Source organism: Mirounga angustirostris, unplaced genomic scaffold (assembly GCF_029215605.1).
Source record: "Mirounga angustirostris isolate CCGP_5_RB_7025 unplaced genomic scaffold, mMirAng1.0.hap1 SCAF_2, whole genome shotgun sequence".
Taxonomy (NCBI): domain Eukaryota; kingdom Metazoa; phylum Chordata; class Mammalia; order Carnivora; family Phocidae; genus Mirounga; species Mirounga angustirostris.
The window spans coordinates 175,690,194-175,707,460 of NW_026991710.1; the positions used below are offsets into that span (position 1 = coordinate 175,690,194).

The window sequence follows — 17,267 nt, forward strand, 5'->3', positions numbered from 1 at the left end:
AGCTGCTAAGCCCTGAAATTTAATGTCACCTCTGAAAGTATAAATTTAAAGCAATACTAAATAATTCGGAAGGAAGACTTACTGTTGCCAGATCTAAAGGTGTCTGACCTTCTTGGTTCTTCATAGTTGGATCCGCACCATGGGCCAAGAGAAGGGCACATAACTGGGTCCTTCCTTTTTGGGCTGCTTCATGTAGAGGAGTAAATGCCCACTTATCTGTGGCATTTACACACGTGTTGTATTTTATCAATAATGCTGCTATATCCACATGCTAAAAAAAAAAAAAAAAACAAAGGATGCAAAGGATCAAGAATGAGATTATCTGGTAAAGCTCCATCAGGTATGACTGTTGTATTTAACATTTCATTTCCTCTATATCTCTCTTCTCATCCTTAACGTAAGTTTCTTCTATTAAAGAAAGCATACTTATCCCACTCCTGTATTTTGGACTCCATCTTTTCTTACCTCCAAAATCTCAATTCCACAATTATTACTGTTTTACCCTGTGATTCTTCGTAAGTGCTTGTAAAATTTTTTATTCAGCCTTCTAACATATTCAGGTCTATCTTAAAAACAAACACATAAAATGAAACTATCACCTGACTCCAAGCCTCCTATCAAAGGTCTAGACTGCCTGTCAAACTTTTGAAACAAGTGTTCTTGTTTGCTTCTCTTATCTTCCTATTTCTCTTCTAACCCACTGCAACCTGATCTATTTACTGAAACATTAGACTCAAAGATTCTCAGTGTTTTCTCTTCAGCCCTTGGGTAAGTAATGTAACATAACAAAACAACATTTTACAAAACTTAGTCTGTCATGTCCAAAATGACTTGAGGGTAGAGGAAATGTTAGCAGCAGATATGTTAACTAATAATGGGCGTGATGTGATGAGATGCTGAACTGTGATGGTTAGAGAAGAACGGAAAAGAAGAGCTAAAATCAAGAAACTGTAAAGGAAAAAAATGGATTTTAGAAAGACAGATTAACTGCAGAGAGAGACAGAAAAGCCAGAGATGACTACATTTCTTTTTTCAAAATTTGTCTAGAAGATTAAAAGCCAAAGGGGAACCCTTAACAGAAACTGAGTAGCAAAAGTTTAAGTGGGAACGAAACTGTAAGAAAGAAAGTTTCACTTTCGGTAAATAGTTTTTGAGGTAAAATATCAAAGTAATGCTGTTCTGTAAATGGTTTGACATAGAAGGTTGGAGCACAGATAAGGGCACCATTTATTTACTCACTTCTGCTCTCTTACCTACTCACCCAACCACCAGACATTGGTGAATACCTACTAAGTGCCTGGTCCTTTGGGTAGGGACTCTCGGGGGACTGCAAAACAGAATATTGAGTTGACAGTTGTAGCTAGTTGATGAAGTCACTAGGAAAAGGAATACCGAAAGATAATTTTCAGGGGGATAAAGCTTTGAGAAAACAGTATTTGGGGAAAGGAGACTGAAGAAGAGTCCTCAGAGGAGACAAAAGGGGTGATAGGAACTGAAGAACTGTGAAGAGCCAGGACCACACAAGACAACGTAGGAGAAAGTTTCAAGGAGAGCAGGTTCTCTCAAATAATAAGTTCTATATAGCAAAAAGTTTCAGTTTCTTCCCAAAAGTCCTTATAAAATAAGCTTAAGACAATCAATTAGGCAACAGTAATATTAATTCAATGGTTGGGCTTTTGAGAATAATAAAAATAACTTTATTCTCATAGCATATTTAGGGATGCTACTTTGGTTACCATTAAAGTGTTTTTGAAATTCATTTCAACTCTAATATTCTATAATTTTGTGCAGTTGACACATTTGTGTTCTTTATGGATACATTTCTTGGCATAACTTGATCACCTTTGATAATTAACTCAGAAGCACAGTATCTGTTGAGACTAGATTTCTATCTCATGCTGTTGCTCCACGCAACATGTCTGAGTTAGCTGACTTTCACGAGAATGGGAAGAGACGGGGAAGGCAGAAATAGAAATAGGCCAACGTGAGATTTACATATTTTCTGTAAGACAGTCTTTGCTCTCTCGAAGACACTCACCTTGAAAAGAACAGACACTTTTTCTGAGGTAATATTCAAGTTTTCAAAATATAATACTTACTAATTTCAGGAAAATAATTTCAGAAAATAAAGAGAAGAAAATTTATGAGGAAAATATAAATCAAGTAACTTCTAAGGAAGCTCCCACATTGGCTTTGACAATGTAAGAAAAAAATGAAGCCAAGGAGCATAATTACACCTGGGCTTTTGAGAACAAGCTATGTTTTGTGATCTTTTTGGGATTATGAATGATACATCATAATAAAACTGACTCTAACACGAAAGATAAAAATAGGTACCAACTGTGGTATTCCCCAAATTACTTAAAACAAAATAAAACCCCCAAGTTTATCTCCCTTATTCGAAGAATATATATTGAAAAGTGTAGTTCTTTCTGTTCAGTTAACCCAAAAGCATGGAATAACTTCAAGCTTCTCCCCAGTAAGGTTATAGGGCATTCACACAATGATTCTGATGATTAATTTTACTCTACTCCCATGTGTACTGGTTGAATAATATAATTTGGTAGACTAATTTGCATAGGCTTCCAAAATTAGATAGTCCAAGGAAAATTACATGTGTGTAAAATGAATTGTATGTAAGTTGTTTATTATTCAACTTTCTTTATACTGAATTTACAGTTTATGCTTGGAGCAACCAATTACATGCTTGTTAAATCTGCTGACAAACATCTGAAAGAGCAATAAATAGGAATGAGTATATTACTACCAAAGTAGTAGACTAAAAACACATTTCTTAAGTCTTTTAAATAGCTACACTACTGAGGCGAAAATAGTAACTGAAAGTTAAGGCTGACAAATGTAATAAATAAGCTACAGCTCAGTTCTATACCATTTATAAGAACAAAGTATTGAACTGGAAGGTCTGGAAAAGGAACTGAACTCCGCTGGAATGTTTCCAAGAGAAAGAGTCAATTTAACATGGTTTTAGAATCCAGCTGAAACACAGAACACTTTAAATGACAAATACTACATAAAAAGACTATGAGGGCCCTAATTTAATTCTAGAAAGCTGGACAGTAAGGAGAAGAGAAACATGCTTGGGCTCCAGGGAGAGCCATTTAATCGGACAATGACGTAATGAAATCCCAATATTATACATTTTAGAGAAAGCACTGAAAAATGAAAAAATTAGCAAGTTGATTTATGAGATAAAAGAAAATTACAGGCTTTGTGCTAAATAAATACCAATGTCTTACATTTATGGAATAACAGAAAAATTAACTGTCTTGTGTAAATGTATATTAAAAATGTAAGACACTGTAATACAAAACACTCTCCTGAAATCTGTAACTTTTATTTAAACTTCTTAAACTGTGTGTTTGTTTCTCTAGTTAGAAAAACTGAGGTCGCAAGGTCTTTCTGTATAAAAACGCTCAAAGATACACAGCAGAATGAGCTCTCTAGAGGAAAAAAGGTAAAATACAAGTCAAAGAATCATTACCAATAAATAACAGCTTAAGTAGCTTTATGTAGTTTCACAGATCCCTCACACGATATCCTCGGGCTACAAGTCATTACCTACTACTGAAGCCAGTTCATCTCTATTTCATACTGGTACTGAGATGGTCGAGCACACAGATTACTCGTAGGTCTGTGCTATATAAGGGTGACAGCCAGCCCTTATTCTGACCAGTAGGATGGCTGTGGGGAGCAAGTTATCTTATACACAGTTACTACACTGGGTTTTAGAGTGCCATAGGCTAGAGAATGCACTTTCCACATGCATGATCTCACCTAATTATCACAACAACCCTGTAAAGAAGGTTTCAGCATCTGAGTTCTGCTAATGAGAAAACTGCAGATCAGAAGGACTAAGGCACTTCTTAAAGACTACCGGGTTATCGAGTAAAAGCCTAAAGATGAGATCCCAGATGTTCACATCCCGACTTCAGGTGTTTCCATTACACAGAGCTGCCTGAAGGGTCTTGCTGGACTAAAACTCAAGAGTCATTTCCTGAAAAATTGAAAATGGCAGTGTATAATATCAGGGAGAAGCCATGTAAGTAGGGATTACTGCATAACACTATACCTCAAACTACTCTGCATACGGCTTTATTTTTAACTTAGAAGCTTCTATTTCATAGGAAGTACCACAAAAATCTCCTCCAAAACTGTTATTTCAGGACAGTGCAATCATATATACCATGCAGCCAGGCCAGTTCAAGCATCATTGGGATGAACACAATTTAACTAGTGTTTTGCAACCTTAACAGAGAAATGTGGACCAGAGCCCTACAACTTCATTAAAATATCCAGCCAAGGCTTATTATAACATGAATAAAAAGGGAATTTTGAAAGATAACAGACTTACGTATCTAGAGATAATAAAAATATAATTATATCTATCCTTTAAGTTAAAAGAAGACAAAGTAGCTTAAAAAAAATTTTTTTTAAAGATTTTGTTTATTTACTCATGAGAGACAGAGAGAGAGAGAGAGAGGCAGAGGGAGAAACAGGAGGGACTTGATCCCAGGACCCTGGGATTACGATCTGAGCTGAAGGCAGACGCTTAACCGACTGAGCCACCCAGGCGCCCCGTTTTAAAAATTTTTATATTGTGGTTAACACTGGTCCTTGTTTTAAATCTACTAATTGAGACTGAGATAAATACTGATTTGACATGATTACTGACAATAGATTTTATGGTATACAAACTGCGTTAGATAAAATTATGTTTTAGAGCAGAGATTCTCAATGGGGAGGATGATCTTACCTACTGCCAACAGGGAATCACTGTGTCATAGGGATGTTAAAAGGGGGGGGCCGAGGGGAGAGTGTTGTATGTAGCAAAACCATGGCAACAAAAAAAGGTCAAGAAACCACAAAAGTAAAGGTTTTAGTGAATAACACTTATGACTACTGAATGAATAGTCATTAACTCATAGATACTTGATTTTTGAATTTATAAAGTTTAACACCAGAAGGACTTTTAGTGACTCAAAAAAATCCACCTACACAATGAGGAAAAATACCTACTATAAACACATTATCTAGCCTGTTAACATTCTTTAGTAGAAGGATGGGATGAACCAGGTTGATCAAAACCTCTATCACATGCTCTCTACACAGCCTGGAGAATTTTCTGTTCATTTTTACTTCGATAAAGCACCTTCATTTACAAAGAGCTTAGCAGTAGGGATGTGATAACACACAGGATAACATAAAAAGAGAGATGAAACAAAAATGTCCATTATTTTTCTCACATGTAGTTAGAAGATGATGGTGAAATAAGTATGACATGGAACAGTGGGCCTCTGGTCTGGACCTTGATTGCACCGCACCTCCCTTTAGCTAAGGGCAAGGTAGCTTAAAGGGAACATGAGATAAGGTTGACCTGCACGCTACATTACTATTTAGCCACAAGAGAGACCACTATACATTTATTTCTCTCACACTAGTCACCAAAGGACACACACGTATAAGTAACATCTCAACGCCTTTCCTATCAGAAGAATGAGAATTAAAAGGTAAAATACTTTACTTTTGAATTAAGTTTTACTTTCTCTGCTCTCTGTGACAGCTGTGAAGACTGTGACAGTTAAAAGACTGATGGGAGAGAACTTATCTACATCCACAATGTGTAAAATGTATCAAAAAACACACAGATCCACATAGTCTACACAACTGGTAGTGTAAGTTTTACTAGGTCAGGTCAAGAACTAATTCTATTGCCCACATCTATCCTTACTCCTTCGTAGATTTATATAAAGTTAAAAGACTCTGCTTTAAGCTCTACTGATCCCATCAGCTTTATAAACTCTGAACTGAAGCGGCTGCAGAGGGATTAGAGGAATATAATATGGAGAGAAGGATCATGCTAAGAAGTCAACATTAATCTCCAAATGATACATATTTATAGTTATAACATAGAGGTAAAAAAAATTATACATAACTGTATATGTAGTATGTTAGCAGTAAATATTTAGCTTGCCTGGTCCTCAGTAGAAATATACGCTGCACAGTGAAGCTGGGCATCTTACATGAAGGAAGGTTAGAAGAAAATTCTAAATTTAATAAAAGATAATCATCTTGGGAACGATTACTGCAGTTTCAAGAGGATTTCAGTGCTAATAATATATATATTAAATCTGGTAACTTTTAATTAATTTATTACATTGGGAAATTTCCTGTTTGTCCAACTCAAACTGGACTGTTTGCCTTCCTTAAAAGTATTCCCACTCAGACTGTCATCTCTCTGAAACACTGGTTTCTGCAGAGGGGTTATAAGAAGATGAGGACATTCCTTATGGAGGGCAAGGGAAAAGAGAGGAAGAGAATATGAAATGACCATGATTAGTTTTTACTTATAGTTTGTTAGGCTTTTGCAAATCCAGAAACTGTCCTCACCGAGTGATTCCCACTGTGAGACCCCTGGTCTCAATCCTGCATCTGTGGGTTTTTATAGTCAAACAGGGAATAAGTGAATGAAAGACAAGCACATGAACATTCATCCTGTGGGATTATTCCTGCGTGACTTAGGTCTGAGTGGGCCTTGGTGACTTCATGCAGTCAGTTTCAACAAATGTCGTCAAGGCACTGCAGTAACCCCCTCTCCCTCCCGCAGCTGATGATTACACTTAGAGTGCTTTGAGAACGGCTCGGGACTTCACTGCAGGGCTTTAGCCAGTCAATCAAACTCTATGAAACCATATATACCAATGGCTCAACCACTGGATATTTTTAAGATGCTAATGATAAACAAAAGCAAGCATAATTTCCATGCCCACAAATAAAAAGCCTCCCGGAATTTACAGTTTCTAAAATCTACTTGGGGTAGAGTTAAGCCTATTATCTGTTTCAATAAATATTAAATGAGCAGCCGTTACATACGTATTACTGTGCTAGACAATGTGAGGAGAACAGAAGGCTATAAAGAGCATGGCCCTTGACCAAAGGGTAGTTAAGCATAACTGGGAAGGCTGGAAACACTCTGAATAGTAAGATTCAAATTGTGCTAAATTATGCTGTTGGTCAGATATCTACTTACTTCATGCACAGTATGCATCTGATAAAATAAGTACATGTCAGTGAAGTTTTCTAGACTTGAACTTTAGCATGCTCACCCCATAGGATGCTGCATTATGAAGAGGAATTAAACCACCTTTGTCTTGGGCATTAACATCTGCTCCATGCTCTAGAAGATATTCAGCTACTTCCAGGTTATTGTAGCCTGCTATTAGAGGGGAAAAGGCAAACATGTCCGATTAAAAAAAAAATCTATATTCATATCTACGTATATAAAGAATGACCAGAAAAATGTTAGGATTTTAATACTTTTTGCTTTGAAAGCTAATACTCAGATAACTAAGAGCCTTTACAATAAGAAATTATATAAAATTATGTCAATCACAAGCATTTTACTATTTCTGCTCAGCATTTCTTTCATCTTCTGGTAAATTGTATTATGTATCCAAGAAAGGACAATGAGACTTGGAGGTGCTGGTGATACTTACCTGCCAGGTGCAGAGGGGTTGAATTTCTGCCCTGGGTGTCTCTGCAGTTGATATTCTCTGGAGTACACAGCTTCTGCACTCTTGCCAGGCAACCTTTCTTGGCAGCATCCAACAAGGCAGCATCTCCCCTCAGCAAGTCCTGGATGTCTGTGTCTCCCTCTTTTACCAAATCTAATGGTGTATTTCCATCTCTGTTCTTTTTGGTTGGATCTGCTCCATGCTAAAACAATAACAACAAAACAAAACAAACAAATAAAACCAAATGGGGTTTGTATTTTCTATAGTATCTTTCTTAAGGTTTATTTTTAACTTCATCTTCATTCACCCAAGGAAAGATATCTATGTTGTATGCATTTTGAAAAGAAAAGAAAATATCCTGCTTTACTTTGTAAATTCTCTACTTAGTAATATGGTGGATCAGTTTTGTAACTACTTCTCAACCAAAGGTCCAAGGCTCAGGATTAATAGTGATAGTGCGGAAGGTGTTGAGCACCTTTTACTTTTCATGTCATATACTTTCTTAGATACCAAGGTGTCTTTGAAAACCTCTTTTCCTTTTAAGAATGGACTGGATGTTACTTTTTGACCAGATTTTAATTACATAAAAATATTCAGTGTATATCATGAGAAGGAAGAAGGGAGGAAGACACACCGGTGGGAAAAGTACTTAATTCTAAATGCAATCAATACAAAAGTTTACTAATTTTTTACTATTTTCATTTTAAGTCTTAACACCCAATATGAAATTAGGTATACATGTACTTGCAATTAATTTCATTTTAAAAGTCAAATCATCTATACCTATGAAATGAAATAAATTAAAGTCAAGGATGTTTATTATGGGCCTGACAGACTGCTGTTGGCCCACTGGAGAACTCTGGAATAAACCAAACTAGACAGTGAATTCACAGTGTCCGGGAAATTGTTTCTTACCACCCAGTGAAAATAAAAATAAGTATCAAATACATTATCATTCTCAAGACCCATAAAAACATATCTGATACCATAAAAGTGGTAGGACAAGAATTCTATTTATGTTTAACCAGCGTAAGTTTTTCTCTGGTTAAAAAAAAGAGAGATAAAAAACTACATGTCTGATTATCTTTCACATCTTTTAATTTAAAAAAACCCCCACAAAATTAAGTTAGCTTCATAGAACTACTAGTTTCTGCTATTTCATTTATATCCCCCAAATTTATATGAATAACTTTGTCTAAAGATTATTTTATATTTTAATACCAATCTAATATTTAAGTTCTTATAAGATATGTATGTTTAATAATGAGCGATGAGTTTGTTAATAATAGCTACTAAGAAAAAAAATCAGTGTTGATTAAAAATCTTGTTTCCCCTAATACAATGTTTTCTGACTTTAATACCGTAAGTATTGGATAAGCAGTGCAAACTAATGCAACTCTTTCCAAAACCTACCTTGATGAACTGTAATGAACTCAACTTAATCAAATCAGTTCAGAAAGACACTTGAGACACTACTCACAGCTATGTAAGTATCATGATATCACACTTAAATATCCCCCTAAAATAGAAAATGGAAGCAGTCTCTACAGCACTTATTGTACTTAGTAATTTACTGTGATGTAATTTTACATGCTAACCAAAAAATATAGTTACTTTATATTTTATAATTTTTAAAATTACATACTTTTAAAAGGAGCTTGCAGATTTCATATTTTCCTTTAGCTGCTGCTTCATGCAGAGGGGTAAATTTCCATAAGTCCGCCACATTGACAGAAGCCCCATGCCTTACTAAAAGCTCAGCTACCTCATAGTGTCCATATGAACAAGCATTATGTAGGGGCACCAAGCCACTAAACAAAAGAAAATTATTTTAAAGACATATAACAGATCTTTGTGTTAAAATGATACTTATAATAAAAATAATTCTTCTATGGCAGTGACTATACTGAACACTCACTTCAAAAGAAAGAATTCTCCTCTGGTCTTGAAGATACAGTCATCCATTTCCAAATAAGGATTAACAATTTCAAAAACATCCCTTTCAATATAAGGATTTTCCCTAGTTTCTTGGTGATGGATAGAAATGTCATAGCAATCCTATGCTTAAAACACATACAGATAGACCCATAGAAAAGTTCCATCACAACACTTTTAATTCAGGTTTCATCAATATAAAGAGTAACACTACAAAGTGATTTCAGGAATAATAATCTAATCAATAATTTGGTTTTATCAACTCAGATTTCCTTCTGTTTGGGTTTTCCTAATGAAAATTGTATGCTTATACAATATACAATGCAATTTAACTAATTTATTTAGGCAAGTTCTACCTTTTGTCTTTGGTTTTTATTTTTTAATTCCTAATTCAGTAGTGGTTTCTATGCATAGATTTAAATATTTAGGTGTCATACAATGAAAACTCAAAATGCAAGTGATACGGAAACTTCAGTATTCAGTAAGGAAAATAGTGACACCAACCATAAACTCCAGCCAGATGAGAAAAATCTAGCTGCCTCAACTTACAAGCAAACTATTCTGAGATAACTCTAAGCTCCGGTTGGAAGGCAGCTGGCATTCAAAAAGGATAGAAAGGGCTTCCTATAAAAAAGGGTGAATCAAAAGGATAAGCTAAGTTGCACTTAAAACATGACAAAAACAAGGTATCAAATGCCTTCTTATTTAGAGGTTTTGTTGTGTTTTTTTTTTTTTAATGTTTTGAGACCAAAAATGCTAAGTGCTAACTAAAATGGGCAATGGAAACAAATGCTGGTTGCTCTCCAGGGCACTACAATACTTGGAAAGAGCTGGTGATATTATTGCTGAATATTCAAGTCTCATGTGCCCCCTTTAAAAGATAAATAAATCCATGATGGTTAACTGAAGTCTAAATTGTATGGTTTAATTCTACAGTACTCTGATATGTAATTGCACAGAAAAGTGCTTGCTTATTTCTATTTTGAGATGATATGAAATTAACTCAGAATATGGAAGCTCATCTCAGTTAAAACTTCCTTCTCGCATTTCTAAATAGCTGCCGTGACTGCTGTAAACTGTCTAGATAAATTAAAATAATTTAGTAAACTAATATAAAAATACACTGAATTAGTAAAAATAAAGTTATATGTCTATTAATACCAATGACTTTGGGATGGATAGCTTCTTTTGGGAAGAGATTATACATTTTTAATAGCAAAAAAGAAAAAAGGACAAACAATAAATTACAAACTATATTTTAAACACATTTATACAATGCAATAAAATACTGTTATGGGCATTAAAAAGATGAGATGAACAATTAAGTATGGATATGGAAAGACATCAAGATACACTCCTGGGTGAAAAAGCAAATTGCCAAGGAGACTGCGTGGAATGGCGTCGTCATTTATATTAAAAACAAGCATGGCCACCATAGGAGGATAGGCACTGATTTATACTTTTAAAAAATCTGGAGCATTATCACAAAGTGTTTATGTAATCTCTAGAAGGTGAGGTGATAGGGATTTTCATTTCCTGTACTGTACATTTCTATTAGATGCTTTAAATTTAAAAAAACATGTATTACTTTTTTAATAGTGAAAAAAAATCTAAGACTTCAAAAAATATTTAAAAAATATTTGTAAGTCCCAAATAGCTCAATTCTAACACATACCCTTTGTCTTTGGCATGGACATCGGCACCGTGGTGTAGAAGGTACTCCACAACAGACACACGATTGTAGCCTGCTGCAAAGTGTAAGGGTGTAGAATGCCGGCCCTCCAAATCTCTGCAATTCACATTTTGAGGGCTGCAAAGTTGCTTTAATGACATACACACACACACACACACACAAACACAAAAAGAACATTAATATTTATTCATAGGTTTTGCTCCAAACTACTGCAGGCATCTTGGATAAGCTGTAATTTCCTAATGAATATTTATTTCCAAAGATTGGATCAGGCCAGTGATGTTTAAAAATCAGCACTCTGCTTGGTTTTACTGAGTCTACAAATATTTTTTACTGTTTACAGAGCAATTTAATCTTTTTTTTTTTTAATATTTCCTGGCCAAAATCCTAATCAAAAAGAAAAACCCATAATAAAGCAAGAATCTCCAAGGCAAATGATGCCTTCATCTTTCATCCTCATAAGGCTTTCTTCCCCGAGACCGTTTGCCCCAGCATGTCCTGCCTGTACTATCATACTATCTGCCATGCTTTACTGAAGTAGGACCAACCCTGGCTGACTGCAGAACTACCCAGAGCTCTCGTCTCGGCTGACGTGGCAAGCAAAAAGCTGCCAGAAAAATTACATTAATTCTGCCTGGGCCATCCACTTGGCCCTCTGACCCGCTACAGCAAAGCCTGATGCTTCCCCTGATCTTCGGGAGATGTTTGTCTAACTCTCCGAGCCAAACTGATTCCAATCATGCTCTCGTTTTTCGTCTTTCAACTCCTTGTGAGTGTGAGCGTTTCAGCACAAGCTCGATTCTGTCTGCTTATAGAGCAGCAGGAAGCAAAGGAAGGACCGGCAGGCTGCACCACTGGCGGTGACAGATGAATTTTAATAACAATACGTGAATAGTAATTCACAATTTATAAAGAATCTCATATTCCTTCAGCGAGAGAATTATTTTCTATCTGTGAAGTTGATCATTATCTCCATCTTACAGATAAATAAACCAAGGCTCAGAGAGGGCTAAGCAACCTGTCCTTTTTCACAGAGATGGTAAGTTAAAGGGTACAATAAAGGCTCAAACCTGGTTTTCCCGATTATAATCTCTTGATCGTTCTGCTACATGCTTGCTTACTTTCCTAATTACCCTCATTCAGAGAAGTGATGCAAAGAAAGGGAATGGAAAGAACAACAGTCAAAAAAAACCCCAAGAAAACAGTGACATTTTCTAGTCTATAAGGTATGATGGCAGGACTTTCCAGGCATTTGACAATCTTGCTCTCACTCTTGCCACTGTAATGAGCTATTATTATGTAAAAACGAAGAGCCTGGAAGGCATCTGTTTCTACTGACTTATTAAGTAGGGGCCTTCCCATCGGTAGGGTAAAAGCAGGACTTTGCAGGTGGTACGATGTGTACGATGTGTACGTGACAGAAGAAGATCTGGGCCGTAAGGGAGAGCCTACAATCTCACCAGCTCAATGTGGAAAAGCCCCAGACTCTAAAATCTCAAGAGCCACTGTCATCCGGCCAAGTCAAATATCTTACCCTTTCACGACAAGTGAGTCTGTGGCTACCTTAACACATAAACTATAGAATCAAAAACAAAATGAAATAGAAGTGAATAAATTAATACATAAAACTAAAGAGCACAAAAAATTGGTAGTAAACATCTTCTACTGGTGTCTTACATGATTGAAGCTGCTTCTTGCTGCTGCTGGGTTTTCTTCAGGCTGTTACATTCTAAAGTAACTTTTTTTTTTCCCACAGAGAATATCAGCAAAACAGAGATGCGGTACAGAATGAAACACAACTCATTCTGCCAGGTTACAAAAATAAAAGCCCATTCTGCGTTAAACATTTGCTTTCTAATATTTGGAAGTTCTTCATTCTCTGTTCGATTTCACTTTCCTTTTGAATGCCAAGGCAATTTTACATTCTTCTTACCTGATTTTCATAATTTCAAATACTTTACTCAGCAAACAGCCTTTTCTTCTAATTCCTAACATTTTAATACTTTCTGAAGCCTCTAGGGAAAGAAATTTACCACGCTTAATTCTCACTTAATTTGTGCTTTGTTTTTCTTCTGCCACTTCCATTCCATTCATAAAAATATTGTTGGCCTTTATTGTGAATGGATTGTTTAGGAGACCTGAAGGCTGTAGTAGATTTGCCTATCAGTACATACAAAACATATGGAATTAAAAACTACATATTAAGAAAATACTAAACTATTAATTTAATGATAATGGGCACATGTAGCAAGTCTGGTGCTGAGATTATCATGCCCTGATGCAGAAAAGGAGTCCTGATCACTTTTATATTTAAACATTTTCTTTAATTAGCATATATTTCAAATGACAAAAAGTATGTAATTTTAATTAAGAAAAAAAGTATATAGTTTTAGATCTAAGAGAACTTTAAAATTTCTCCCCAGTGGCTATTACAATTGAAGTTTACTGTTTTTCTTTAAATAACTTAGATATTCTTGTAAGATGGGAGAGATATTAGAAGTGGTCACATATTGAAACAAAAAAAATTTCTAGGCAACAGAGCTTGAAAGTGATTACTGTATTTTCTTTTTCTTTTTTTTTTTTAAGATTTTATTTATTTATTTGAGAGAGAGAGAGACCATGAGCAGCGGGACAAGCAGACTTCCCACTGAGTGGGGTGCCTGATGTGGGGCTTGACCCTGGGACTCTGTGACTGTGACCCGAGCCGAAGGCAGACGCTTAACCTACTGAGCCACCCAGGTGCCCCGTGTATTTTCAACCAGTACACATTAGCAAGAATGCTACATTAGTTTGCTGAAAATCACAAAAATGGAGTTTGCTTAATAAGAAGTGACAAAGTTTAGTTTGTAAAAAATAACCTGGTATGACTGTCAGTACCAATTTCACAATTAGCCTTTCTTTTTTTTAAAACAAGAAAGAAATACAAACTACAAGACCATCCCCCAAATAAGAACAAAACCCTTATCTCTTTCTATCTTCATCCCTACATAAGTGATTTCAGATAGGAACTATCTGTTCTTAAAAAGCATATTCAGTATCAGAATATCATTTTATATTTGAAAAAAAATTACAACTATCATTTAATGTTAATGTTTATAATTTAATGTTTCTATACCACAAATAAAGGCTGTTAAAATTTTGCTGGCAAGCAGAGTTACATAGAAAAGAAAGTCCTGGGGCGCCTGGGTAGCTCAGTTGGTTAAGCATCTGCCTTCGGCTCAGGTCATAATCCTGGAGTTTCAGGATCAAGCCCCACATCAGGCACCCCGCTCAGCAGGAAGTCTGCTTCTCCCTCTGCCCCTCACCTCACTCGTGCTCTCTCTCTCAAATAAATAAATAAAATCTTAAAAAAAAAAAATCCATCTTCTGTATATAAATTAATTCCAAATAGTTGCGGGATCATAAGAATGATTTCCTAGAGCAATTGTGAGAATCTCTTAGAAGAGTTGAAGAAACGTCGTTTTGAACTTTATTGTACAATATATTACCTGGGCTTGAACTAGCTTAGAAATTTATGAATGTGGCTACAAATAAGACTTTCATTAATATAAGTGAAAATAAAAGAGCTTTCATATAACTAGAAGGAAAGTGACTAAAGTAGTTTAATGGATATAAAGCACATACTAGAAAATCCATCCTAAAGAGCTCTCCTGTTTATGGATCTACTTTGTTCATTCCTTTTATTGTTTAGATTTGAATAGTTTCACTTAGAAGCTTAAAATGAACTGGTTAGCAAAGTTTCAATAGCGCTACCCAAGATGTTAAAGCACTGATTTACCTTCACAGTTTCCAAGTCTCCAGCTTTAGATGCCTCTAGCAGTCGATAGTCAACATCAGAAGTGCGTATAGGTGTACTTTCTGAATAAAAGAGAGGAAAGATTACTACTGTTGGTTTTTAAGGAATCACAGAGTTAAGAAGGGAAAATTATTTGGTGACTGGAAAGAGAGATTAAGGGTTCAGAAATTCCTGAGATCTAAATTATGGATTTTTCTAAACTGTTTTCAGATAAGAAAAAAGTAGCTTCTTGTTTCCATTCCCATCTATCTCGTCCTAAGCTACATTTAAATAAATTCGAAGACACACAAATCCTTCTCCACCCCTAATATTCTAGTCTTCAAATTTTCTGGCCAACACTTGGCAAAAGGGAATAAAGAAACACAGGAGCATGATATCAAAAACATCTTCATGATACTTTGGTCTTACAAATGTGGTAGCAAAGCTTTGCCACAGATTTTGTTGTGTAAACCGAGGGAAGGCACTCAACTTTCAGGACTTAATGTTTAGCTTTCTTCTTTTTGGCCTTGACTTCCTCAATATAAACAGAAGGACTACTCCCCAAATCAGTGATCTCAGAAAATATAATCAGTGTACAAAAGGGCCTACTAAATACAGAAATTTGTTTAATTCACATTTATTGAATGGCTTCAAGGAAATGTCATTAAAAATGTCTGGAATGTATGGTGATTAACATAATAAAATAAAATAAAAAAAAATAAAACAAATAGTTAAGTCCCATGGGAAAAAAAAATAAAATAAAATAAAAAAATGTCTGTACAATTGGGAGGTGTGACACAAATGTAAACAGAATATAATTAGATTAGGCTGTTAGATCTAGAAGTATGAGGCTAACAAATGAAGTGTTTTAATACAATATAAACAAACCAAAAATTCATTACACATTGGCTCAAATAAAAAAATTTTCACAGAAAACAACATATATCACTCAAAATATGTTCATAGACATTATGTGTGGCCTTTATAACGCACATGTATGTACACACTCAAGTGACACAAAAGGAGTTAAGTCCAGGAGACTTGGATTTTGACTAGTACTGGTGACAATGGACAAATCACTTAATGGCTTAGCTTTTGCTCCTATAAAGTGAGTATTGGTTTCCCCTACATTCTCTTTCAGATTTAAGACTACATTATCTTATGATCAAAGATGCCTTTCTTGAGTCCACTGTCTACATGGGAAGCTCAAGTGATGCTATGAAAAGGTTTTAGATTAGAAGAAATACTTCGGCTCTTTCTAGTCTAAAGTGCTTCATTCAGGAGAGTGGCTTTTACAGAATAGGTTATGAGAACTCTTCCATTACAGATAAACTGTGTTTATTTAGTCATGATAATACTTAGCAGATAAAATGCTAAGATTAAAGCGAGGAAAGAGGAGAGTATTTCATATGATGAAGTACATTTTTGAAACATCAATAAATATTTCTCTTTAGAAGAGAGTTTATTATTTGTGGAATTGTGGAGGAAAGAAATCAGGTCTTGCTTGTCTTCATGTTCCTTTTCACAGAGAGCATTCAGAAATCATCTGCTGAATTGACTTCCATGCTATTTTATATTGGGGTCAGTGTGTTTGGTCCATCATCTCTCTTTCTTTGGCTGCCTTTATCCTGTTCTTTCTTATTTGTCTCCATTCTTGCTGTGCATGCCATCGCTGCATTTATGGGTGAGACAGTTCGTTTGTATATTACTTCTCTGTGAAAGTGATTCTGGCAGTTGGTAAAACTCACTGAAACATCCTTTGGATATCTATAGGTAATATTTTTAGTTTATCATTTCAACAAAATGACAATTATTTATGTATATGGAGTTAGACCTTTGGATATTTTCAGATTCTAGCATTTGAAGGATACAATTAATATGGCTAAATGTTTTAATTTGAAGAACTATTTGAAATTGGCACACTGATCTTGATGCAGACTATTTGCAAAGGGTATAATTTTACAATCAAGCAAAAATTTTTATGCAAATTTAAGAATGCTTCTGAGAACTATGGAGAAATCCTTACTCCTAGTCAGAGTAGAAAGTAGTTATTTAAAGATATTGATTAATTACTATACAAATTATAGAGTTTTGCATCCATTATAAATACTGAACAGGCTGAGAAATGATTCATTTTTAGAAACAATGTGAACAAAGTATTAGCTGAAAGGATATATATACACCCCAGGAACTTTGTACAAAGAGATGCAGAATTAAAAGAAGGACATAAAAGTGAAGTTAAAAGGGAACATAAGTGGGGCGCCTGGGTGGCTCAATTGGTTAAGCAACTGCCTTCAGCTCAGGTCATGATCCCCTAGGGTCCTAGGATCGA

At 35.3% G+C, this 17,267-nt stretch overlaps 1 protein-coding gene across 2 annotated transcripts in view; it reads right to left on the bottom strand.

Annotated features, from left to right (window-relative positions):
* TNKS (tankyrase) overlaps window positions 1-17,267 on the bottom strand; it is a 202,005-nt gene that overhangs the window by 31,558 nt on the left and 153,180 nt on the right. For both annotated transcript variants that reach the window (XM_045879767.3, XM_045879766.3), the window contains 6 exons: window positions 14,939-15,018; window positions 11,143-11,288; window positions 9,178-9,343; window positions 7,515-7,734; window positions 7,125-7,234; window positions 83-271 (listed from right to left, as the gene is read on the bottom strand). In XM_045879767.3, the coding sequence (XP_045735723.1) occupies window positions 83-271; window positions 7,125-7,234; window positions 7,515-7,734; window positions 9,178-9,343; window positions 11,143-11,288; window positions 14,939-15,018 (911 nt within the window). The remainder of the gene's footprint in view (window positions 1-82; window positions 272-7,124; window positions 7,235-7,514; window positions 7,735-9,177; window positions 9,344-11,142; window positions 11,289-14,938; window positions 15,019-17,267) is intronic.